Source organism: Gorilla gorilla, chromosome 15 (genome assembly GCF_029281585.2).
Source record: "Gorilla gorilla gorilla isolate KB3781 chromosome 15, NHGRI_mGorGor1-v2.1_pri, whole genome shotgun sequence".
In the NCBI taxonomy this organism is placed as follows: domain Eukaryota; kingdom Metazoa; phylum Chordata; class Mammalia; order Primates; family Hominidae; genus Gorilla; species Gorilla gorilla.
The window spans coordinates 90,420,361-90,446,462 of NC_073239.2; the positions used below are offsets into that span (position 1 = coordinate 90,420,361).

General features: G+C 49.2%; 1 protein-coding gene across 1 annotated transcript; it reads left to right on the top strand.

Annotated features, from left to right (window-relative positions):
- The first annotated feature begins 8,366 nt into the window (after positions 1-8,366).
- Positions 8,367-15,130, top strand: ACOT2 (acyl-CoA thioesterase 2). The gene is made up of 3 exons (XM_004055418.5): positions 8,367-9,364; positions 12,843-13,045; positions 14,379-15,130. The coding sequence occupies exons 1-3, from the start codon at positions 8,719-8,721 to the stop codon at positions 14,982-14,984; spliced, it is 1,455 nt and encodes a 484-aa protein (XP_004055466.3). The 5' UTR covers positions 8,367-8,718; the 3' UTR covers positions 14,985-15,130.
- Positions 15,131-26,102: the final 10,972 nt, after the last annotated feature.

Here is a 26,102-nt window from a genome sequence, read left to right on the forward strand (position 1 = left end):
AACGTGTGTTTGAACAATACAAAATCAGTGCACCTTGAAAAAGAACAGAATAACAGCGATTTTTATGGAACAAGGGAAGACAACCATAAGGTCTGACAGCCTGCAGAGTCAGGTATAAAGAGCCATATTTTTCTTCTTGCAGAGAGCCTACAAACGGACGTGCAAGTAGGAGAGATATCACTAAATTATTTTCCTAGTAAGGAATATTAATATTAATACCGTGGGAAAGGAATGCATTCCTGGGGCGAGGTCTATAAACGGCCACTCTGGGAATGTCTGTCTTGTGCTGTTGAGATAAGGACTGAGATACGCCCTGGTCTCCTGCAGAACCCTCAGGCTTACTAGGGTTGGGAAAACTCCACCCTGGTAAATTTGTGGTCAGACTGGTTCTCTGCTCTCCAACCCCGTTTTCTGTTGTTTAAGATGTTTATCAAGAAAATACATGCACCGCTGAACACAACCCTTATCAGTGGTTCTGCTTTTGCCCTTTGCCTTGTGATCTTTGTTGGACCCTTGTCAGTGGTTCTGCTTTTGCCCTTTGTCCTGTTCCCTCAGAAGCATGTGATCTTTGTTAGACCCTTATTAGTGGTTCTGCTTTTGCCTTTTGAAGCATACAATCTTTGTACCCACTCCCTGTTCTTACCCCCCCTCCCCTTTTGAAACCCTTAATAAAAACTTGCTGGTCTGAGACTCAGGTGGGCATCACGGTCCTACCGATATGTGATGTCACCCCTGGTGGCCCACATGGCCCAGGTGTAAAATTCCTCTCTTCGTACTGTCTGTCTTTATTTGTCAGCCGGCCGACTCTTATGGAAAATAGAAGGAACCTATGTTGAAATATTGGGGGTAAGTTCCCCCAATAGTTTAATGGGTAAAGACTTTCATTGTAGAATGATGTAAAAATTCTGGGCCAGACGCGGTGGCTCACGCCTATAATCCCAGCACTTTGGGAGGCTGAGGCAGGCGGATCACTTGGGGTCAGGAGTTTGAGACCAGCTTGGCCAACACAGTGAAATCCCATCTCTACTAAAAATAGAAAAATTAGCTGGGTGTGGTGGCGCGTGCCTGTAGTCCCAGCTACTCGGGAGGCTGAGGTAGGAGACTCACTTGAACCCGGGAGGCAGAGGTTGCAGTGAGCCGAGATCACGCCACTGCACTCCAGCCTGGGGGATAGAGTGAGACTCCAAAAGTTCTGGAAATGGATAATGGTGATAGTTGTACAACAATGTAATGTACTTAATATCATTGATTTGTACACTTAAAAATGGTTAAAATGGGCTTGTTCCAGCAGCTCATGCCTGTAATTCTAGTGCTTTGGGAGGCCAAGGCAGGAGGGTCACTTGAGGCCAGAGTTCGAGACCAGTCTGGGCAACATAGCAAGACCCTGTCTCTAAAAATAAAAAAATAAAAAAATAAATGGTTAAAATGAGGCCATGCATGCCTGTAATCTCACCACTTTGGGAAGATGAGGTGGTAGGGTCACTTGTTTGGGAAGAGGAGGTGGGAGGATCCTTTGAACCCAGGAGTTCAAGGCTGCAATGAACCATCATGGTGCCATTGCACTCCAACCTGGGTGACAGAGTAAGACCTAGTCTCTAAAAAAATAAGAGTTAAGGCCAGACACTGTGGCTCACGACTGTAGTCTCAGCACTTTGGGAGGCTGAGGCGGGCAGATTACAAGGTCAGGAGTTTGATACCAGCATGGCCAACATGGTGAAACCCCGTCGTACTAAATATACAAAAATCAGCTGGCCGTGGTGGCATGTGACTGTAATCCCAGCTACTCAAGAGGCTGAGGCAGGTGAATCGCTGGAACCCAGGAGCCAGAGGTTACAGGGAGCTGAGATCAGACCACTGCACTCCAGCCTGGGCGACAGAGCAAGACTCTGTCTTGAAAAAAAAAAAAAGAATTAAAAAAAGAAACATGGCCCAGTGTGGTGGCTCTTGCCTATAATCCCAACACTCAGGGAGGCCAAGGTGGGAGGATTGCTTAAGCCCAGGAGTTCGAGACCAGGCAACATAGGGAGACCCCGTCTGTACAAATAATTTTAAAAATTAGCCAGGTGTGGTGGTGCATGCCTGTGGTCCCAGGTGCTCGGGAGGCTGAGGTGGGAGGACTGGCTAAGCCTGGGAGGTTGAGGCTGCAGTGAGCTATGATCGCACCACTGCACTCCAGCTTGGGTAACACAGTGAGACACCCCGTCTTAAAAAACAAACAAACAAATAAACAAATACTATGCATAAAAACCTCAAGGCTCAAGAAACAATAGTTTGAAATAGTTAGATGTGTGTTTTTTAATTTTCATGTCTTATCTGTTCTGTTTTTTTTTTTTTTTTTTTTTTCTTTTTTTAGAGATGAGATCTTGCTCTGTTGCCCAAGCTGGTATCGAACTCCTCCTGGGCTCAAGCAATCTCCTGCCTAGGACTCCCTCCTAACAGCTGGAACTACAAGCATGAACCACTGCACCCAGCTACTGGTGTATTGTTTCAGTAGTCTTTTTTAAAAATGTTAATATCTTGGTAAAAAATATATTTACACTGTTCTCTAACCTGCTTTTTTCATCAGTGTGATGGAAAAATGCTCATCATATATTCTTCTGCTATATAACTTTAGATGTCTACACTGATTTCATTTATGACATCACAATTAAACTGGTTAAACCAAATTCATATTGCTCACTTGTTTCTAATTTTTTCTCTATTAAAATGATATGATAAGCATCCTTGTAGCCAAATATTTACACACATTCATTAAGGTTTACTTAAAAGAAATTCCTAGACGTGGAGCTGAGCCAAAGACAAGGGATCTTTTAAGTATTTTTGCACTGATTGCCGTGAAAAGGTCATACCAGTTTATACATTCATCAATATATGAGTTTCTTTTCTAAATCTTCTGCAACATCATGTGAGAGACAGTTAAAGCATAGTTGTTCAGAGCCCAGGCTTGAGAATCAGATTTCAAAGGTATGAACCCTCTCCCTTTTCCTTTTCCTTTTTTTTTTTTTTTTTTTCTGAGAAGGAGTCTTGCTCAGTCGCCCAGGCTGGAGTGCAGTGGCCCAATCTCGGCTCACTGCAAGTGTGTCCAGAATTGGTGGATTCTTGCTCTCACTGACTTCAAGAATGAAGCCGTGGACCCTCACGGGAGCATTACAGCTCTTAAAGGTGGCATGTCCAGAGTTCGTTCCTTCTGATGTTCGGATGTGTTCGGAGTTTCTTCCTTCTGGTGGGTTCGTGGTCTTGCTGGCTTAGGACTGAAGCTGCGGACCTTCGCGGTGAGTGTTACAGCTCTTAAGGCGGCGTGTCTGGAGTTGTTCATTTTTCCCGGTGAGTTCATGGTCTCGCTGGCTTCAGGAGTGAAGCTACAGACCTTGGTGGTGAGTGTTACAGCTCATAAAGGCAGTGTGGACCCAAAGAGTGAGCAGCAGTAAGATTTATTGCAAAGAACGAAAGAACAAAGTTTCCACAGTGTGGAAGGGGGACCCCAGCGGGTTGCCACTGCTGGCTAGGGCAGCCTGCTTTTATTCTCTTATCTGGCCCCACTCACATCCTGCTGATTGGTAGAGCCGAGGGGTCTGTTTTGACAGGGCACTGACTGGTGCGTTTACAATTCCTCAGCTAGACACAAAAGTTGTCCACGTCCCCACCAGAATAGTTAGATACAGAATGTTGACACAAAGGTTCTCCAAGTCCCCACCAGAGTAGCTAGATACAGAGTGTTGATTGGTGATTTCACAAACCCTGAGCTAGACACAGGGTGCTGATTGGTGTGTTTACAAACCTTGAGCTAGATACAGAGTGCCGATTGGTGTATTTACAATCCCCTAGCTAGACATAAAGGTTCTCCAAGTTCCCACTAGACTCAGGAGCCCAGCTGGCTTCACCCAGTGGATCGCGCACTGGGGCTGTGGGGTGGAGCTGCCTGCCAGTCCCGCACTGTGAGCCCACACTCCTCAGCCCTTGGGTGGTCAATGGGACTGGGCTCCGTGGAGCAGGGGGCAGCGCTTGTCAGGGAAGCTCAGGCTACACAGGAGCCCACGGAGGCGGGGGGAGGCTCAGGCATGGAGGTCTGCAGGTCCTAAGCCCTTTCCCGTGGGAAGGCAGCTAAGGCCCAGTGAGAAATTGAGCGCAGTGCCGGTGGGCCAGCACTGCTGGGGGACCCAGCACACCCTCCGCAGCCGCTGGCCCAGGTGCTAAGCCCCTCATTGCCCGGGGCTGGCAGGGCCAGCCGGCCGCTCCGAGTGTGAGGCCCACCAAGCCCATGCCCACCTGGGACTCCAGCTGGCCCGCAAGTGCGGCGCGCAGCCTCAGTTCCCACTCACACCTCTCCCTCCACACCTCCCTGCAAGCTGAGGGAGCCAGCTCCGGCCTTGGCCAGCCCAGAAAGGGGCTCCCACAGTGCAGCGGTGGGCTGAAGGGCTTCTCAAGTGCCGCCAAAGTGGGAGCCCAGGCAAAGGAGGTGCTGTGAGGGCTGCCAGCATGCTGTCACCTCTCACAAGCTCCGCCTCTGGGGTTCACGCCATTCTCCTGCCTCAGCCTCAGGAGCAGCTGGGACTACAGGTGCCTGCCACCATGCCCAGTTAATTTCTTATATTTTTTTTTAGTAGAGATGGGGTTTCACTGTGTTAGCCAGGATGGTGTCGATCTCCTGACCTCATGATCCACCCACCTCAGCCTCCCAAACTGCTGGGATTACAAGTGTGAGCCACCGCGCCCATCTCCTTTTTCTTTTTAGAGACAGGGTCTTGCTATGTTGTCCAGGTTGGTGCGAAACTCCTGGCCTTAAGCAACCCTGCCACCTCAGCCTCCAAGTAAATTGGGATTACAGGTGTGAGCCACCTTGCCCAACTTCCACTTTCTAGCTGTGTGATCTTCAGAAAATCAGTTAAATTCTCTGGGCCTTAATTTACTGATAGGGTTCTTGTAAGTATTAACCATTAGCTACTATTGAGAGGTGAAGACCACTGGGCTTCTGGGTTGGGTGGGGACTTGGAGAACTTTTTTGTCTAGCTAAAGGATTGTAAATGCACCAATCAGCACTCTGTGTCTAGCTAAAGGTTTGTAAACGTACCAATCAGCACTGGGTAAAAACGAACCAATCAACACTTTGTAAAATGGACCAATCAGCACTCTGTAAAACGGACCAATCAGCACTCTGTAAAATGGACCAATCAGCAGGATGTGAGCAGGGCCAAATAAGGGAATAAAAGCTGGTCACCCCAGCTAGTAGTGGTAACCTGCGTGAGTTCCGCTCCAGGCTGATGGAAGCTTTGTTCTTTTGTACTTCACAATAAACCTTGCTACTGCTCCTTCTTTGGGTCCATTTCAGAGCTGTAACACCGTGAAGGTATACAGCTTCACTCGTGAAGCCAACAAGACCATGAACCCACTGGGAGGAACAAGAAAAACAACTCTGGACGTGCTGCCTTTATGAGCTGTAACACTCACCTTGAAGGTCTGTGGCTTTACTCTTGAAGTCGGCGAGAAGCGAGACCACGAACCCACCAGAAGGAACACATTCTGGACGCATCTGAACGTCAGAGGAAACAAACTCCAGACACACTACTTTTCAGAACTGTATTAAGAACTGTAACAGTCACCGCGAGGGTCTGCGGCTTCATTCTTGACGGCAGCGAGACCAAGAATCCACCAGAAGGAACCAATTCCAGACACAGAATTATTTGCCTTCTTACTTCCTGAGAGTTCTAGGCACAGAACATACTTTGAGGTGTTATACAAAGGTAATTAGAACTGACAGGGAATTGTATGATTAATGACATGGGACATGAGATATTTGGAACGAGATAAAAAGGCTTACCTTGAGGACAGCCTTATTAGGCGCAGAGGCAAACACAGGTTTTGTGGGTTTGAAGCCTACACATTTATAGGTTTCTCTAATTACACAGGTAGGAAATTATAAAATCAGGTACAAGGGCTTGGCAGGGGCCTAAAGCTTAAGTGATAAAAAAAAAAAAAAAAAAAAACTCCCTCTCCCTCTCCCCTTTCCACGGTCTCCCTCTCATGCCGAGCCAAAGCTGGATTGTGCTGCTGCCATCTCGGCTCACTGCAACCTCCCTGCCTGATTCTCCTGCCTCCGCCTGCCAAGTGCCTGCGATTGCAGGCGCGCGCCGCCACGCCTGACTGGTTTTCCAATTTTTTTGGTGGAGACGGGGTTTCGCTGTGTTGGCCGGGCTGGTCTCCAGCTCCTAACCGTGAGTGATCCGCCAGCCTCGGCCTCCCAAGGTGCGGGGATTGCAGACGGAGTCTCGTTAACTCAGTGCTCAATGGCGCCCAGGCTGGAGTGCAGTGGCGTGATCTCGGCTCGCTACAACCTCCACCTCCCAGCCGCCTGCCTTGGCCCCCCAAAGTGCGGAGATTGCAGCCTCTGCCCGGCTGCCACCCCGTCTGGGAAGTGAGGAGCGTCTCTGCCTGGCCGCCCATCGTCTGGGATGTGAGGAGCCCCTCTGCCTGGCTGCCCAGTCTGGAAAGTGAGGAGCGTCTCTGCCCGGCTGCCATCCCACCTGGGAAGTGAGGAGTGCCTCTTCCCGGCCGCCATCCCATCTAGGAAGTGAGGAGCGTCTCTGCCCGGCCGCCCATCGTCTGAGATGTGGGGAGCGCCTCTGCCCCGCCGCCCATCGTCTGAGATGTGGGGAGCGCCTCTGCCCGGCCGCGACCCCATCTGGGAGGTGAAGAGCGTCTCTGCCCGGCCGCCCCGTCTGAGAAGTGAGGAGACCCTCCGCCTGGCAACCGCCCCGTCTGAGAAGTGAGGAGCCCCTCCGCCCGGCAGCCACCCCGTCTGAGAAGTGAGGAGACCCTCCGCCCGGCTGCCACCCCATCTGGGAAGTGAGGAGCGTCTCCGCCCGGCAGCCACCCCGTCTGGGAGGGAGGTGGGGGTCAGCCCCCGCCACGCCAGCCGCCCCGTCCGGGAGGGAGGTGGGGGGGGTCAGCCCCCCGCCCGGCCAGCCACCCCGTCTGGGAGGGAGGTGGGGGGCTCAGCCCCCCGCCCGGCCAGCCGCCCCGTCCGGGAGGTGAGGGGCGCCTCTGCCCGGCCGCCCCTACTGGGAAGTGAGGAGCCCCTCTGCCCGGCCAGCCGCCCCGTCCGGGAGGGAGGTGGGGGGGTCAGCCCCCCGCCCGGCCAGCCGCCCCATCCAGGAGGGAGGTGGGGGGGGTCAGCCCCCCGCCCGGCCAGCCGCCCTGTCCGGGAGGGAGGTGGGGGGGTCAGCCCCCTGCCCGGCCAGCCGCCCCGTCCGGGAGGTGAGGGGCGCCTCTACCCGGCCGCCCCCACTGGGAAGTGAGGAGCCCCTCTGCCCGGCCACCACCCCGTCTAGGAGGTGTACCCAACAGCTCATTGAGAACGGGCCATGATGACAATGGCGGTTTTGTGGAATAGAAAAGGGGGCAAGGTGGGGAAAAGATTGAGAAATCGGAAGGTTGCTGTGTCTGTGTAGAAAGAAGTAGATATGGGAGACTTTTCATTTTGTTCTGTACTAAGAAAAATTCTTCTGCCTTGGGATCCTGTTGATCCATGACCTTACCCCCAACCCTGTGCTCTCTGAAACATGTGCTGTGTCCCCTCGGGGTTAAATGGATTAAGGGCGGTGCAAGATGTGCTTTGTTAAACAGATGCTTGAAGGCAGCATGCTCGTTAAGAGTCATCACCACTCCCTAATCTCAAGTACCCAGGGACACAAACACTCTGCCTAGGAAAACCAGAGACCTTTGTTCACTGGTTTGTCTGCTGACCTTCCCTCCACTACTGTCCTATGACCCTGCCAAATCCCCCTCTGCGAGAAACACCCAAGAATGATCAATAAAAAAAACAAACAAACAAACAAACAAAAAAAACACCTCTGGTGAAACCAATAGCTTACGAAAAAGTAGAAAAAAGCGCGATGCATGGGGAGCGCCGGTAGTCCTTTGAGGTAGTTGAGAGGCTGAGGCAGGAAGATGGCTTGAGCACAGGAGTTGGAGGTTTGTAAGTGCAGTAATGGTAAACTGCCGCTGTACTCCAGGCTGGCAATGTAGTGAGACCCTGTCTCTCAAAAAAAAAAAAAAAAAGTAACACTTGCCTGACTGGGACAATAATTGAGAAACCAGTATAACAAAATAATAACTATTAGCCGGGCACGGTGGCTCATTCCTGTAAATCCTAGCATTTTGGGAGCCCGAGGCGGGTGGATTACAAAGTCCAGGAGTTTGAGAAATTACTACCTATTACCCCATTTGGATATTTCTACACTTGTAAGGAATGAAGCTCAGAGGTCACACAGCTAGTAAGAAGCCAGCACCCTTCCATGTGGGATTGATGTGGAGGATAGGCATATACAGAGAACACAAAAGCAAAACACCATGGTGCAGATTTTGAAAGAAAAGCCCTAAGATTAGTAATGAGTGTGAATTATTCAACAAAGTGATCAAAACTAACTCCAGCTCTGCATTCCTCTTCGCCGGCAGGAGTTTGGAGCCTGGAGACTGCTAGCTGCCTGGTTCTTTAAGAACCAGCCCTGGTCGGGCCCATTCCGCAGGCCAGCAAAGCTTCTGAAAAGCAAAACTAGGAAGTAGCTTTCCAACATAAAGCGGAGGTTTCAACACAGGAGACTTTAAGCAAGTTCCAGTGTGTCTATATTTGGTCTGGCTCATCGGCTGGACTCTGGCCTTCCCCACTCACATTAGCAGACAGCTCTGCCCTAGTGGGCGCTTAGCCTGCGACGGCAGCCCCAGATGATGTCTAACAAGCTTCTTTCTCCCCACCCCCATTCAGTTGTTCTCAGGTCTGAATTCAAAATGGCCTCATCTCCTGCTGTCCTTCGAGCGTCCCGGCTGTACCAATGGAGCCTGAAGAGTTCGGCGCAGTTCCTGGGGTCTCCACAGCTGAGGCAGGTTGGTCAGATCATTAGGGTTCCTGCTCGGATGGCGGCGACGTTGATCCTGGAGCCTGCGGGCCACTGCTGCTGGGACGAACCGGTGCGAATCGCAGTACGCGGCCTAACCCCAGAGCAGCCGGTCACGCTGCGCGCGTCCCTGCGCGACGAGAAGGGCGCGCTTTTCCAGGCCCACGCGCGCTACCGCGCCGACACCCTTGGCGAGCTGGACCTGGAGCGCGCGCCCGCGCTGGGCGGCAGCTTCGCGGGGCTTGAGCCCATGGGGCTGCTCTGGGCCTTGGAGCCCGAGAAACCCTTGGTGCGGCTGGTGAAGCGCGACGTGCGAACGCCCTTGACCGTGGAGCTGGAGGTGCTGGATGGCCACGACCCCGACCCCAGGCGGCTGCTGTGCCAGACGCGGCACGAGCGCTACTTCCTCCCGCCGGGGGTGCGGCGCGAGCCGGTGCGCGCGGGCCAGGTACGAGGCACGCTCTTCCTGCCGCCAGGTGACTCACCTCCGCTAATTGTTCCGTGTTCGTTTGCTTTTCACTTTGTGTGTCTCCCCCGCCCCGCGCTTTTCGCTTATGTGTATGCCCCCCCCCCGCACCCCCGGGCTATATTGCCCAGGGAGGTTTCGAACTCCTGGTCTCAAGCTATCTTCCCGCCTCTGCCTCCCTAAGAGCTGGGATTAGAGTGAGCCACCGCGCCCGGCACTTTGAGGGGAGTTACACTTTTTTTTTTCCGTCCCTGCCCTTTTCACACGAAGAAGGGATGTAGCTTCCAACCTTCCGGAGGTTAGTGTAAAGAAACAGGAATGGAATGGAAAGCTGATTGGGGAAGTGTCCCTGCCGCTCCAAAACTGAGAGGTCCCTCAAACCTAGTGCTCAGTTAAAAGACATTGTAAGGGCCAGGCGCAGTGGCTCACGCTTGTAATCCCAGCACTTTGGGAAGTCTCGGCGGGCAGATCACGAGATCAGAAGACTGAGGCCATCCTGGCTAACACGGTGAAACCCCGTCTCTACTAAAAATACAAAACAGTAGCTGGGCGTAGTAGCGGGCGCCTGTAGTCCCAGCTACTCGGGAGGCTGAGGCAGGAGAATGGTGTGAACCCGGGAGGCAGAGTTTGTAGTGAGCCGAGATCGCGCCACTGCACTCCAGCCTGGGCGACAGAGCGAGACTCCGTCTCAAAAAAAAAAAAAAAAAAAAAAATTGTAAGGAAAGGGAAAAGACACTTATAATATTAAAAACAAAACAGGCCAGGCGCGGTGGCTAACGCCTGTAATCCTAGCGCTTTGGGAGGCCGAGGCCGGCGGATCACCTGAGGTCAGGAGTTCGAGACCAGCCTGGCCAACATGGTGAAACCCCATCTCTACTAAAAATACAAAAATTAGCCAGGCGTGGTGGTGGCACGCCTGTAGTCCCAACTACTTAGGAGGTTGAGGCAGGAGAATCGCTGGAACCCGGGAGGCAGAGGTTGCAGTGAGCTGAGATCACGCCATTGCACTCCAGCCTGGGGGACAAGAGTGACTATCAAAAAAAAAAAAAATTCAGGTAGTTTCAATTTTTTAATGTTCTTATTTATGTATTGACTAGGAAGCCACTTTTTTTTTTTTTTTAATAAGAATTCTGACTGTTTTTCTCACTGTATTTCCATGGCAGCCAGGAGGTGTCAGGTGGCTGGGCCTGTGACAGTGCAGAGGTTTTGGTGCCTGCCCGCCCACCATTGCTCCAGCTGCAGCTGCTGCCCCCTGCAGGGCCTGTTCGTTCCTGCTGCCTAGCTCCCTGCTGGCTGGCTATGATCTCCCTCCTGTTACCATTCCAGGAGAGCAGCCGCGTCCCTATGCATGGCAGGACCAGGTACTATTGTGGCCTCTCCTCTTGGCCTCGAATGGTATCCTTGTCATCAGTGAGCAAGTCCCCAAAGACCACGGTCTTGTCCATTGTCAGGATAATTCACTCCACAAGCTGGGGCTCCAGGTGCTGCTCTACCCAGCAGTGCTTCTCACCCACACAGTGGTCATACTTTGGCAGGGGCTGGTGCAGTGTGACGACCTCGGTGTTTTGCATGTGCTTCATCTCCTGCAAGGTCCTCCGGGGTTGGGCTTCAAGACTAGGGAAAAGCCTAGGGCTTCACACCCATGGGCCACTTTATCCACCAGGTCCGGCAGCAGGGTGCAGTACTGCTTCCAGACCAGGAAGCTGAGGTGCTGATGCAGTGTCACATGCAGCTCCCTGAGAAGCAGCGGCTGAAGCCCCGCAGGAGGCCGTCTGGAAGCTGCCAGCACGCGGTCCCTGTCCATCAGCACACGCATGGGCTGTGCTCATTGCTGCTGGGGCACTAGGGTTTCTCGGGATCCTAGGGGTATGGGGCCCAGAAATGTTCTTTAAAAGTTTCTCATTTTTGCAACTTTTCTTTGAATTCGCACAGTATGTTAAGATTTATGTAAATTAGCATTTACAACAGGAAAGCCTCTTCCTGTCAAATGGAAATTTGAGGTTACTGGATACTTTTATATTACATAAAGAGCAATCAGCCAGTGTAAAAATGAAACGATGCTTATCCTTAATAATCAAAGAAATGCAAAATAAAACAGTATATTTCACACCCTCAGAAGTGGCCCACTTTTAGAAGCTAGCATTATCAATTGCTGACCAGTATGTGGAGGAAATGAAACTCACTGCTACAAGGAGTCAACATATTCATCTGCTCTGGGCAACAATTTGTCTTAACTTATAAAGTTAAATATGTTATTCTACTTGTACATGTGCACCAGGAGGCATATTCCTTATAAGAGGAAAGCCATTGCAGATGAGCAGTCTGGATTAATTTAAAAAAAGAGCAAAGCCAACTGGAAACAGTCCAAATGTCCATCAATAGAACAGATTAATAAATTGAGGTATATTTCTAGCAGTCAAAGTGATTGAACTACAGCTACAAGAATCAACATCTATCAAGATATACAAAAGAAAAGAAAAAAGAATCAATATGGATGAATCTCCAAACCACTGTTGAGTGAAACAGTCAAACCCTAGGAGAACACATTCAGTATCATTCCATTTAGATACAATTCAAAAACTAGGCAAAATAAAATATTAAGGTACATAATCTAAGTGGTAATACTATGAAGAAAACCAAGAGTGACACACAGAAAGTCCAGGATACTGGAAAGGGCACAGGGGTCTGTGGGACGTTGATGGTTTGCGGGTATCAGCACTGAACTATGTCTTAAAAGTGTTGCCTGTAAGGTGTTTGCATTCTTTTTGAGACAGTGTCTCGCTCTTTCGCCCAGGCTGGAGTAGTGGCACAATCTTGGCTCACTGCAACCTCCACCTCCCGGGTTCAAGCGATTCTCCTCCTTCAGCCTCCCGAGTAGCTGGGATTACAGGTGGTCGCCACCACACCCGGCTAATTTTTGTATTTTTAGTACAGACGGGGTTTCACCATGTTGGCCAGGCTGGTCTCGAACTCCTGACCTCAGGTGATCCACCCGTCTCAGCCTCCCAAAGTGCTGGGATTACAGGCATGAGCCACCGGACCCAGCCTGCGTTATTATTTTTGTGTGAAACACAAAACCTTTAATGTAAATGATAAAAATATTCAGTAAGTGGAGTCATTCAGAATGAGTAGCCTTTTGAGTCTGTCTCCATTGAATAAGTGCATTCTGTTGAGTGCACTGGAGAGGAATTTGTGCTCTTCTAAGTAGCAGTCTTTCTTTTTGTTTCTTGGTGGTGCACCATTAAATGGATTCATTCACCAGTTAAAGGACATTTGGGTTGTTTCCAGTCTTTGGCTACAATGAGTAAAGTCACTATAAACACTTGCCAGAAGTTTCTGGATGAACACAGGTTTTCATTTCTCGTGGGTAGATACCTAGGAGTGGGATTGCTGGGTCACATGTGTGGTAAGTATATGTTTAACTTGATAAACCATCCAACTGTTTCAGGAATAGCTTAGTTTTGCATTTTGTTTTGTTTCTTCCCAAGAACCTGGGCCGTTTCCTGGGATTGTGGACATGTTCGGAACTGGAGGTGGCCTGCTGGAGTATCGGGCTAGTCTGCTGGCTGGGAAGGGTTTTGCTGTGATGGCTCTGGCTTATTATAACTATGAAGACCTCCCCAAGACCATGGAGATGCTCCATCTGGAGTACTTTGAAGAAGCCGTGAACTACTTGCTCAGTCATCCCGAGGTTAGTTCTTCTCTCAGATTTATGGGCTATGATGTATTAGGTCTCTTCTTAAATGGTCTTGGTTTTCACAGAAGTTAGCTCATTCATGTCAGCCATTCCCTACCCCAACACACACTACCTTTTTTAGTCACTTCTTACAGACAGTTTCTTTCTTTTTTTGAGATGGAGTCCCACTCTGTTGCCAGGCTGGAGTCCAGTGGTGCGATCTTGGCTCATCGCAACCTCCACCTCCCAAGTTCAAGTGATTATTGTGCCTCAGCCTCCCGAGTAGCTGGGATTACAGGCACCTGCCACCATGCTTGGCTAATTTTTGTATTTTTAGTAGAGGCGGGGTTTCACAATATTGGTCAGGCTGGTCTTGAACTCCTGACCTCAAATGATCCACCTGCTTTGACCTCCCCAAGTGCTGGATTACAGGCATGAGCCACTATGCCCAGCCTAATATTTGTATTTTTTTTTTTTTTAGTAGCGACCGGGTTTCGCCATGTTGGCCAGGCTGGTCTCAAACTCCTGACCTCAAGTGATCTGCCCACCTTGGCCTCCCAGAGCGCTGGAATTATAGGCATGAGCCACCACACCTGGCCTCTTATAGACAGTTTCTATTCAATTCTATATTACTATATTTCCTGCTAGTAAAGAGATTCATAGTTGTTGTTATGCAATTTTAAATTCCAGTATGTTCTGTTTTTTTTTTTTTTTTTTTTTTTGAGATGGAGTCTTGCCGTGTCAATGAGGCTGGAGTGCAGTGGCATGATCTCGGCTCACTGCAAACTCCACCTCCCAGGTTCAATTGATTCTTCTGCCTCAGCCTCCCACGTAGCTGGGACTACAGGCGCGTGCCACTACTGCCTGGCTAATTCTTGTATTTTTAGTAGAGATGATGTTTCACCATGTTGGGCAGACTGATCTCAAACTCCTGACCTCAAATGATCCACCCGCGTCAGCCTCCCAAACTGTTGGGATTACAAGCGTCAGCTACCACGCCCGGCCATGAGATGATGTACTTGCTGATGATGACTCAGTTTAGTTATGACAATGGGAATGGGTGGCTCAGGTGGGAGACAGGAAAAGATCATGGGAGATGCGAGACTAAGGAACTGAGAAACCAGAGTAATTGATAGATCTTCCACATGGTTATCACCAAGAGTGGTGATGGACAAATTGTGGAAAGGAAGAGATAGAGGGGAGGTAAATTCCCAAAGTTGCAAATCTGGGTAAATGGTAGAACCTAGATTCAGACTCACGTTCAACTAACTTCCAGGGTGGACACAACTCACCATATTCCACTGTTTGTGGAATCATTTTTCTTCTTTTTCCTTTGTCCCTTTCTCAGGTAAAAGGTCCAGGAGTTGGGCTGCTTGGAATTTCCAAAGGGGGTGAGCTCTGCCTTTCCATGGCCTCTTTCCTGAAGGGCATCATGGCTGCTGTCGTCATCAACGGCTCTGTGGCCAATGTTGGGGGAACCTTACGCTACAAGGGCGAGACCCTGCCCCCTGTGGGCGTCAACAGAAATCGCATCAAGGTGACCAAAGATGGCTATGCAGACATTGTGGATGTCCTGAACAGCCCTTTGGAAGGACCTGACCAGAAGAGCTTCATTCCTGTGGAAAGGGCAGAGAGCACCTTCCTGTTCCTGGTAGGTCAGGATGACCACAACTGGAAGAGTGAGTTCTATGCTAATGAGGCCTGTAAACGCTTGCAGGCCCATGGGAGGAGAAAGCCCCAGATCATCTGTTACCCAGAGACAGGGCACTATATTGAGCCTCCTTACTTCCCCCTGTGTCGGGCTTCCCTGCATGCCTTGGTGGGCAGTCCTATTATCTGGGGAGGGGAGCCCAGGGCTCATGCCATGGCTCAGGTGGATGCTTGGAAACAACTCCAGACTTTCTTCCACAAACACTTGGGTGGCCACGAGGGGACAATCCCAGCAAAACTGTAATTTTTATTTGATCCTGTGGCCTCTCTGTTGCTAATCTCTCCTGGAAACATCTCCCACATTTAGTGTGTGTATGTGTATTCATTCTTTTGTTTTTAATAACTACTTAAAGTTTTTTCCCCTCATTATTAAAATGAATTTACCAGTAAGAATGAGTTTTTAAGATTTTTATAAACTGTATACTTTATCAGTTTGGGAAGGGAGTAACTGTAGAAAACACAAGAAGTGGAAAAAGTCTCCTCTTCCTATCTCAACACACAACTGATAAGGCTTGAGTTCTGAAAGGAAAAGTGAGTAACATCAATTAACAGTGTCTGGTACGTAAATGGAGTTCAATAATTATTTGCTGAATGAGTATAAGTGAGCCAGGCGTGGTGGCTCACACCTGTAATGCCAGCACTTTGGGAAGCTGAAGTGGGCGGATCACTTGAGGTCAGGAGTTTGAGACCAGTCTGGCCAACGTGGTGAAACCCCGTCTCTCCTAAAAACACAAAAAATTAGCCAGGCGTGGTGGCGGGCACCTGTAGTCACAGCTACTTGGGAGGCTGAGGCAGGAGAATTGCTTGAACCTGGGAGGCGGAGGTTGCAGTGAGAAGAGGTTGCAGTGAGAAAAGATTGTGCTACTACCCTCCAGCCTGGGCAACAGAGCAAGACTCTGCCTCAAAAAATTAATTAATTAATTAAATGATTACCTACTGTGGAAGAAAAGCACATAATATAAAAAGTGTATCAGATTTGAGTTCCTCCTTTAAGAATGGAAGTTAACATCTTGCCTATAAACTGATTACTAGTTAGATATAAAACTACTAAAAATTTTCAAAACCAATACATATTTAGTTCTTTGATATCTTCTCCTTGGATTAATAAGGATTCTCCTAGTGCAAATAAATTTTACATTCCTGTTTATACATATGGACTTTTAGGATTTGTTTCAAAAGCTGATAAAACATTATTGAGATGAATTACATAAGTCATTTTAACAATGACAAATGTGAAGTTAAATAACAATTTAGGCTTGGCGTTGGTGGCTCACGCTTGTAATGCCAGCACTTTGGGAGACCGAGGCCAGTGGATTGCTTGAGCTCAGGAGTTCAAGACAAGCCTGGGCAACATGGCAAAACCCCGTCTCTACAAACAAATAGCCAGACATTGGTGGTGCATGCCTGTAGTCCCAGCTACTGGGGAGGCTGAGGTGGGAGAACCACTTGAGCCCTGGAGGCAGAGGTTGCAGTGAGCTGAGATCGTGCTACTGTGCTCCAGCCTGGGCAACAGCAAGACACAGTCTCAAAAAAAAAAAAAAAAAAAAAAAGAAGACAATATTTATATCACTTGATATAAATAGTTCCACAATAAACTTGTTTTTTTTAAACCTTAGTTGTATTTAAAGGAAAAAAAGCCTTAATTTATTCTTTTTTTTTTTTTTGAGAGAGGGTCTCATTCTGTTGCCCAGGCTGGAGTGCAGTGGCACAGTCACAGCTCACTGCAGTCTGAAACTCATAGGTTTAAGCTATTCTCCCACCTCGGCCTCCCTAGCAGCTGAGACCACACAGGCACACACCACCATGCCTGGCTAATTTTTAATTTTTTGTACAGATGGGGTCTCCCAGTGTTGCCCAGACTAGCCTTGAATTACCGAGCTCAAACAATCCTCCTGCCTCAGCCTCCCAAAGTGCTGAAATTACAGGTGTGAGCCACCGCTGCCAGCTTCCGGCACCTTTTTTCTAAAGGAATTCATGGTCTTGTAGCAGTAGCATATAACCAGATCTACAGTAGAGAGATGATATCCTGAGATGAAGCTACCTCCTGTGTTACTCTACAACCCAGGAATGCAGCTGGTGCCATGTCTCCAAACTTCCGCAAGAATGCCAGTGCTGGGCACGGAGCCCCATTTAGAGTACACATGACCTGAGGCTCTGAAAACTCTTAGAGATGATGCAATCTGGGACAGTTGCTCATAGCTGGCCTGGCCAAGTCCCACCCCAAGATGCCAGGCCACAACACAAAATTTCAAGTCATATTGTTTTATCTTTTCTCGTGCAATTATATAGTATATGACTCTCTTAGAAAAGTGCAATAGGTAAAACTTGTTTTAGTAGATGCTAGATCCCAAACTTGAGTCTGCTGAAGCCCTTTTGAGACCTTAGGGACCCTATTCCCCATTCTTAGAAATTTGGGCTGGTGAATATTAAAAGCACTACAGATGAGCTGGTGGGTGTAGAAGCACATGCCTGTAATCCCAGCTACTTGGGAGGCTGAGGCAGTAGGATTGCTTGAGCCCAGGAGTTCAAGTCAGCCTGGGTAACATAGTGGGACATGATCTTATAAAAACAATTTTTTTTTTGAGACAGAGTCTCACTCTGTTGCCCAGGCTGGAGTACAATGGCTTGATCTTGGCTCACTGCAACCTCCGCCTCCTGGGTTCACATGATTCTCCTGCCTCAGCCTCCCAAGTAGCTGGGAATACAGGCACCCGCCACCATGCCCAGCTAAATTTTGTATTTTTAGTAGAGATGGGGTTTTGCCATGTTGGTCAGACTGGCCTCGAACTCCTGACCTCAGGTGATCCACCCGGCTTGGCCTCCCAAAGTGCCAGGATTATAGGCGTGAGCTACCGCACCTGGCAAAAAAATGTTTTAATAACATGAAAAATTTTAAAAAGCATCACAGGGGTTCAGATTACCTATCAGCCTCTTGACATTTCATCTTTTTTTTTTTTTTTTGAGACAGGATCTCTCACCCAGGCTAGAGTGCAGTGGCAGTAACATGATCTCGGCTCACTACAGTCTTGATCTCCAAGACTCAAGTGATCCTCCCACCTCAGCCCCCTGGGTAGCTGGGACTGCAGACACATGCCACCATGCCCAGCTAATTTTTGTATTTTTGCAGAGACAAGGTTTCAGCATGTTGCCCAGGCTGGTCTCAAACTCCTGGTCTCAAGCAGTCTGTCCATCTTGGCCTACCAAACTGCTTGGATTATAGGCATGAGCAACTGGGCCCAGCCTAGTGAGTCTTTATTAGTTATTTGACAGGCATTTTTCTTTTTATTTTCAACCCATGCAAGCTGTGAATGTGGTGAAAAAAACCGAAAAGTTCATTAAACTAACATGCTCCATAATGATTGATTGACTGATTGATTTTAAAATAGAGGCCGGGTGCGGTGGCTTATGCCTCTGTAATCCCAGCACTTTGGGAGGCCAAGGCGGGCAGATCACCTGAGGTCAGGGGTTCGAGACCAGCCTGACCAATGTGATGAAACCCTGTCTCTACTAAATACAAAAATTGGCCAGGCGCGGTGGCTCACGCCTGTAATCCCAGCACTTTGGGAGGTTGAGGTGGGCGGTCATGAGGTCGGGAGATCAAGACCATCCTGGCTAACATGGTGAAACCCCGTCTCTACTAAAAATACAAAAAATTAGCAGGGCGTGATGGCGGGTGGCTGTAGTCCCAGCTACTCGGGAGGCTGAGGCAGGAGAATGGCGTGAACCCGGGATGTGGAGCTTGCAGTGAGCTGAAATCACGTCACTGCACTCTAGCCTGGGCGACAGCCAGCCTCTGTCTCAAAAAAAAAAAAAAAAAAAAAAAACCAGCCAGATATGGTGGCATGCGCCTGTAATCCCAGCTACTTGGGAGGCTGAGGCAGGACAATCGCTTTAACCCAGGAGGCAGAGGTTGCAGTGAGCCGAGATCACGCCATTGCACTCCAGCCTAGGCAACAAGAACGAAATTCCGTCTCAAAAAAATTAAAAAAAAAAAAAAAAAGGCTGGGTGTGGTGGCTCATGCCTGTAATCCCAGCTCTTTGAGAGGCCAAGGCGAGCAGATCATGAGGCGGGAGTCTGAGACCAGCCGGGTCAACATGGTGAAACCCCACCTCTACTGAAAACACAAACATTAGCCGAGCGTGGTGCTGGGCGCCTGTAATCCCAGCTACTCGGGAGGCTGTGGCAGGAGAATCACTTGAAACCGGAAGGCAGAGGTTGCGGTGAGCCGAGATCGTGCCACTGCACTCCAGCCTGGGCAAAAGGGCAAAAGCCGTCTCAAAAAAAAAAAAGTAGAGATGGGGTCTCCCTATGTTGCCCATGCTGGTCTTAAACGCCTGGGCTCAGGCAATCTTCCCACCTTGGCCTCTCCCAAAGTGCTGGGATTACAGGCATACACCACTGCACCTGGCCATCATGAATAATTTTAAAGGGAACCACTACGTAAACAATACCCATGTCCAATGGGCATGGTTTTTAAAAGCATATTTAAAGTGTATAACATGGACCAGGCACAGTAGCTCACGCCTGTAATTCCGTCACTTTGGGAGGCCAAGGTAGGTGGATCATTTGAAGTCAGAGGTTCGAGAGCAGCCTGGCCAACATGGTAAAACTCCATCTCTACCAAAAAATACAAAAATTTGCCAGGCCCACATGGTGGTGTGCACCTGTAGTCCCAGCTACTTGGGAGGCTGAGGTGGGTGAATCGCTTTAACCTGGGAGTCGGAGGTTGCAGTGAGCCAAGATTGTGTTACTGCACTCCAGCCTGGACAACAGAGTGAGACCCTGTCTCAAAAAATAAAAAGTATACAAAGTGATGGGTGGGGCAGGGGGTTGTTTTTGTTTTAAGAGACAGGCTCTGGCCAGGCTGGAGTGCAGTGGCGCCATCATAGCTCATTGCAGCCTCAAACTCCTGGGGGCTCAACCCATCCTCCCACTTCAGCCTCCTGAGTAGCTGAGACTATAGGTATTTGCCACCATGCCCAGCTAATTTTTAATTTTTTGTAGAAACAGCGTCTTATGTTGCCCAGGCTGGTCTCGAACTCCTGGTCTCAAGTGATCCTCCTGTAATCAGTAGAAGGGTGCAGCTGCTTGCCACTTGTAAAAAGAAGCCAATATAATAAGAGTGAAGTGTGATAAAGAGAGTGAGTTTTATTATCCATGCTAGCAAGGGGAGGAGTGAGTGTAGTTATTTGCAAATATTTCCACTTTTCAATTTGTGGAGGGAATCCAGGAGCTTTTGAAGAGAGACTCTGGAGTGCAGAATAGGCAGCGGAACTAGGAGTTGTCGGGTGGCGTGACCTGCTCCAGTGGCTTGTTTTGAAGTATTGTTTCATCTGGTGAAGGAGCCAGTGCCATCATGGTGGCTAGAGGTGTCTGGTCCATATCCAGATCCAGTCCCTGAAGCTGAAGGAAATATATGACCAGGTAATGGTGTGTACTTAAGAAGCATCTAGGTAAATACATGTGCATAAGGCACGGAAGCATAGAATGGGAAAAGAAAGGGCGTGGAGGTTCAGCACATTCTGAGGGTGTATTTCAAGATGAAAGGAAACTCATATGCAGATGGTCTCAGAGTTCTATCTTGAGACTCGTTGGGGGAGGAGAAAGGGGAAAGGAAAAAAAGTCTTAAGGTTTGAGGCTAAGCTGCTAACCTGCTTAGTTACACTCCCACCTTGGCCTCTCAAAGTGCTGGGATTATAGGCGTGAACCACTGTGCCAACCCAACATAGTGTTTTGATATGTGTATATTAACACACTGTGAAAGGATTCACAGGTAATTAACCAGGTAATTCCAGGTAATTAACCTATCCATCACCTCACACTTTTTTTTTTTTTTTTCTCTTTTCTGGTGGTGAGGACACTTGTCTTAGTCTCTTCAACTGCTGTAACAAGATGTGTTAGACTGGGTAATTTATAAACAACAGAAATGTACTGCTCACAGTTTTGGAAGCTAGGAAATCCAAGATCAAGGCACCCACAGATCTGGTGTTTGGTGAGGGCCTGTTCCTCATAGATGGCACCATCTTGTGTCCTACCTAGTGGAAGGAGCAAGGCAGCTCTCTTCAACCTGTTTTATAAGGGCACCAATCCCATTAATGAGGGTTCCACCCTCATGACAGTCACTTCCCAAATGCCTCATGATGTGTGTGTGTGTGTATCTCAGGGGCTCCAGGCCTCAATACAATGGGTATAACAACAATCCCATCTTGTTGATTAACGATCATGCATCAAGCCCTGGGCATCAGGCTTCAATGTGTTAGCTATTAGAGCTAATTATTATTTAATGTTTTAAACACCCCCAGGAAGTAGAGAACATTCCTGTCACATTCTGCAGAAAAAATTGAGGCAAGGGGTAAAGCCATTTGCCAAGGTCATAGATCCTGCAAGCCAATGGCAAGGCAGGATCTGAACCTGGGGCTTCAGATCCTGGGGCTTTATCTGATTAAATACCAAGAGAGAGTGCTGAGATTTTTTTGGTGGTGGACAGTCCCTGAGGCAAGCCATTTTTAGAGCATCTGGGCCACTTGGGGAATTGAATCTTTACCAGGGCTTCCCACCTCCTGTTGCCCCTTCTCTGAAGGTGACCCCCCTCCCACAGTAGCACCCCAACCACTCAGAACCCCCAAGCCGCCTTCTTTGCACATGCTGAAGCTAATATTGCCCTCCACTCCACCCCAACATCAGGGACCCTGGCCCAAGCCCTTCCCTGGGAGCCCTTCCTCCTCTCATGAGGCCTCCTTCCCAGCCCCTCAGAACAGCCTCCTTTATGAGAGTGGCCAAGATCCCACTGAAACCTTCCCTATCAACTTTATAAAATTAATCAGGGGAGAATGGAGGGGCGAAATGGAAATCAGCCCAGCTTGCAGCACGCACAGCATTGGTCATGAGGTCAGCTGCTCTCTGACCCACTTGCTCAGAGTTGTTTGCTGCCTGTTGCTCCAGAGTCACATAGATCCTGTCACAAGGTCATAGTTCCCCTTCACTGCTCATAGATAACAACTGGAACATTATAAAACGTTAACTTTTCCATTTGAGATATTCTTTCAGGTCCTGCGTAGCAATGAAACTGAGGCAGGATAGGTAGTTAAGGGAGTGACCGTGTTCTCGGGATGCAGCGACCATGGCACCCATAGAGTCAACACAGTGAGCCTCAGCATTCGCATTGTCATTGCGCTCACTCAAGCAAAGCTGTCTTCATTAGGGAATTTCCCCTATAGACAGCATGAACATTTTAATTTTACCTGTCCTCAAACTGACATTTTTCTCATTATAATAGTAGAAGATAGCCCTACATGGAGATGTAATATGCTAGTGAGACATGTGACATATGAACCAGCATGTACAGCTACTGTGCATGTGCACCCAGAAGACCACCCGGAACATGCTTACTAGCAACACCTCTTCCCACCACCTTATGAATAATCATGGAAGACTCCCATAAAGGGAGTCTCCCTACTGCCAGTCTCTGCTGTCTCACCCTTATGAGCAGCCTGCCTTGAACCCTCTCTCACGGTATACTGTCCATTCTGCATGTAACTTCCAAAATATTCTTCTTCCTTTGCAATAAATTACTCTATGCTGCACTTCTTTCGCTGTGTGTCTCGTTTAAATTCTTTTAAACCAAGACGACAAAAACCGAGGTGTCATATCAGCCGCCAATGAAACTGCTGATTCCAGCTTCTCTGAAGGACCCCACAGGAACTCACTCACTAAAGAATGCAGTTTTGGCTGCGCGTGGTGGCTCACACCTATAATCCCAGCACTTTGGGAGGCCGAGGCGGGCGGATCATGAGGTCAGGAGTTCAAGACCAGCCTGGCCAACATAGTGAAACACCGTCTGTACTAAAAATACAAAAATTAGCCGAGTGTGGTGGCATGTGCCTGTAGTCCCACCTACTTGGAGGTTGAGAGGCTGAGGCAGGAGAATCACTTGAACCCGGGAGGCAGAGGTTACAGTGAGCCGAGATCGTGCCATTGCACTCCAGCCTGGGTGACAGAGTGAGACTCCGTCTCAAAAAAGAAAAAAAAAAGAATGCAGTTTCCACCTCCTGAAAATGTAATCCCCTTTACCCCAACCAATCAATAAGCCCAATTTTCTAGCCCTTTACCCTCCATGATCCCTTTAAAAACCCTGTTATAGGTAGTTACATAGAGCTGAGCAGGGAAGGAGAGGGCTTTTCTCCCTCACCCACTAGGAATGTCAGGTGATGGTTTGACAGTTATCACATTGCCTCTCTAAACTGAAAATTGGCGGTTGGTGCCAGAGGGCCAGAGTGAGACAAGCTCCTGATGTTCCACAGCTGTTAACATTAAAGTGTTAATTGAATGCAGGCGCCAGGGAGAAGCAACTTCCTGGGCACGTGCATTAAGAGACAAAATGGCAGGCCAGGCGCGGTGGCTCACGCCTGTAATCCCAGCACTTTGGGAGGCTGAGGTGGATGGGTCACCTGAGGTCAGGAGTTCGAGACCAGCCTGACCAACATGGTGAAACCCCGTCTCTACTAAAAATACACAAATTAGCCGGGTGTGGTGGTGCGCACCTGTAGTCCCAGCTACTCAGGAGGCTGAGGCAGGAGAATCACTTGAACCACGGGAGGCTGAGGTTGCAGTGAGCTGAGACCATGCCATTGCACTCCAGCCTGGGCAACAAGAGCAAATCTCTGTCTAAAAAAAAAAAAAAACGGACAAAATGGAAATGTATGACCTCTCCAGGACACTCCACTGGAAAGGGGAAGAAAGCCTCAGATGGGCATGTATACAACTTCCTACACACACTGTGCATGCTCACTTCCGAAAGGTAAAGAGAGCACAGAGCATGAGGGCAGCTCACCCTCAGAGAAGAATCATGAGAAAGAGGCAAGCCTATAAAGTCCTAGGATCACAGTTAAACGGGGCTCTTGACCTTCAGGTGCCCGGTCAGGTCTCTTCCAAGTGAACTTTCCTTTCTTTCATGTCCTAAAGACTTTTTAAATAAACTTCCACTCTGCTCTGAAACTCACCTCCATCTCTTTTTCTGCCTTATGCCCCTCAGTCAAATTCTTTCTTCTGAGGAGGCAATAACTGAAGTTGCTGCAGACCTGTACAGATTCGCCACCAGTAACTCAGACACTTTCCACTGGTAACAACCCCAGCCCAGAATTCTTCAAGGAGATGGATTTGAGGGTCTCCTCCCATCTCCTTGCTAGGTGCCCTGTGATCATGAAGCTCTTTCTGTGCTGCAAACCCTGCTGTCTCAGTGTAATTGGTCTGTAACAGCAGAGTGGGCATTCTGCAGCCTCTCCCTTGCCCGGGGCCTGTTGGGAGCCCCCAGCACTGCCTGTACCATCATAAACCCACCCTGGCCCCTTTCCCAGGCTCCAAGCTCAGAGGAGGCAGAGCCTTCATTCTAAACTACAGCATCCCCTCCCTAATCCTCATTTGCCTTCTCCTTCTGAGCTTGGGCCCCATTTTTTGAGACCCTACCAGCCCCCATTCCCACAATCCCCTGTGCCGACACAAATCAACCTCCCCATGTCCCAACCACTGTCAACCCCAACTTAGACCAGTGCATCCCACAGCTATTCTAGCACCCCATAAACACTCCAGTGTCCCCCACTTCCTGATCCCGTAACACCTTGGGCCCTCCAGATAACCCGCTGCTCCAGCCTGGCAGTTTGTCAACCCCTCACCCAGACCCCCAACACCTCATGCCTGTCTTATGCCATGAGTCTGGGGCCCCTGACCCCCACACCTCTTGGGTGCCACCCAGGCCTGTCTGTGTGGGCAGCTTCCCCACCAGCTCCCTTCCATCCCCCATGGGCCCTATCCCGGGTTTCCCCGACCCACACACTATTCGGCATTCCTGACTCCCACTGTTCCTGGCTCACGGCCTGGCCACCTTGTCTCGCTCATCTGCCATAGCCCCTGCCTGGCCCAGCAGGACAGGCCTAGGTCAGGGCAAGGTCACAGGTCAGCACCAGGGCTGGTGCTCCACCCCCTAGGACACAAGCCTCCTGCTCAGGACACTTTCTGGGGTCCTGTGCCTCCCCTTCTTCTCCCCCAGGTGCCAAGTCCCCACCTTTTAATACTATCGCATTGAGGCTGGGCATGGTGGCTCACACCTGTAATCCCAGCACTTTGGGAGGCTGAGGTGGGCGGATTACCTGGGCTCAGGAGTTCAAGACCAGCCTGGGCAACATGGTGAGACCCCGTCTCTACTAAAAATCCAAAAAATAATTAGCCGGGCTTGGTAGCACTCGCCTGTAATCCCAGCTACGGGGGAGGCTGAGGCAGGAGAGTCACTTGAAACCCAGGAGGTGGAGGTCCAATGAGCCGGGATAGCACCACTGCATTCCAGCCTGAGCAACTGAGCGGGACTAGAACCCCAAAAAAATTAAAATAAAAAAGTACTATCACATTGGGTATTAGGTTTGTTAAATAAAAATTATTGCTGTGGAGGATACACTGGGAAGGGAATGAAAAAAAAAAAAGTATAGGAGACCACTGTTTTGTCTTTTTTTTTTTTTTTTTTTTTTTGAGATAGAGTCTTGCTCTGTCCCCCAGGCTGGAGTGCAGCAGCGCAATCTCGGCTACTTGGGAGGCTGAGGCAGGAGAACTGCTTGAACCTGGGAGGCGGAGGCTGCAGTGAGCCAAGATGGCACAACTGCACTCCAGTCTGGGCGACAGAGTGAGACTCTGTCGCAAAAAAAAAAAAAAAAAAAAAAGTAAACTGCCAAACCAGTATGATTTCTTTTCTCATGGAAAACATTTATTTTTTATTTTTACTTAAAAATTTTTTAGGCTGGGCACGGTGGCTCACACCTGTAATCCCAGCACTTTGGGAGGCCGAGGCGAGTGGATCACCTGAGGTCGGGAGTTCAAGACCAGCCTGACCAACATGAAGAAACCCTGTCTCTACTAAACATAGAAAATTAGCTGGGCATGGTGGCGCATGCCTGTAATCCCAGCTACTCAGGAAGGCTGAGGCAGGAGAATCACTTGAACCCAGGAGGCAGAGTTTGCCGTGGGCCGAGATCACGCCATTGCATTCCAGCCTGGGCAACAAGAGCAAAACTCCGTCTCAAAAAGAAAAAAAAATTTTTTTTAGAGGCCAAGCTCAGTGGTTCATGCCTGTAATCCCAGCACTTTGGGAGTCCAACGCAGGCAGATCACCTGAGGTCGGGAGTTGGAGACCAGCCTGGCTAACATGGTAAAACCCCACCTCTACTAAAAATACAAAAAATTAGCCTGGCGTGGTGGCATGCACCTGTAGTTCCAGCTACTTGGGAGGCTGAGACACGAGAATTGCTTGAACCCAGGAGGTGGAGGTTGCAGTGACCCAAGTTGCACCACTGCACTGCAGCCTGGGAGACACAGTGACTG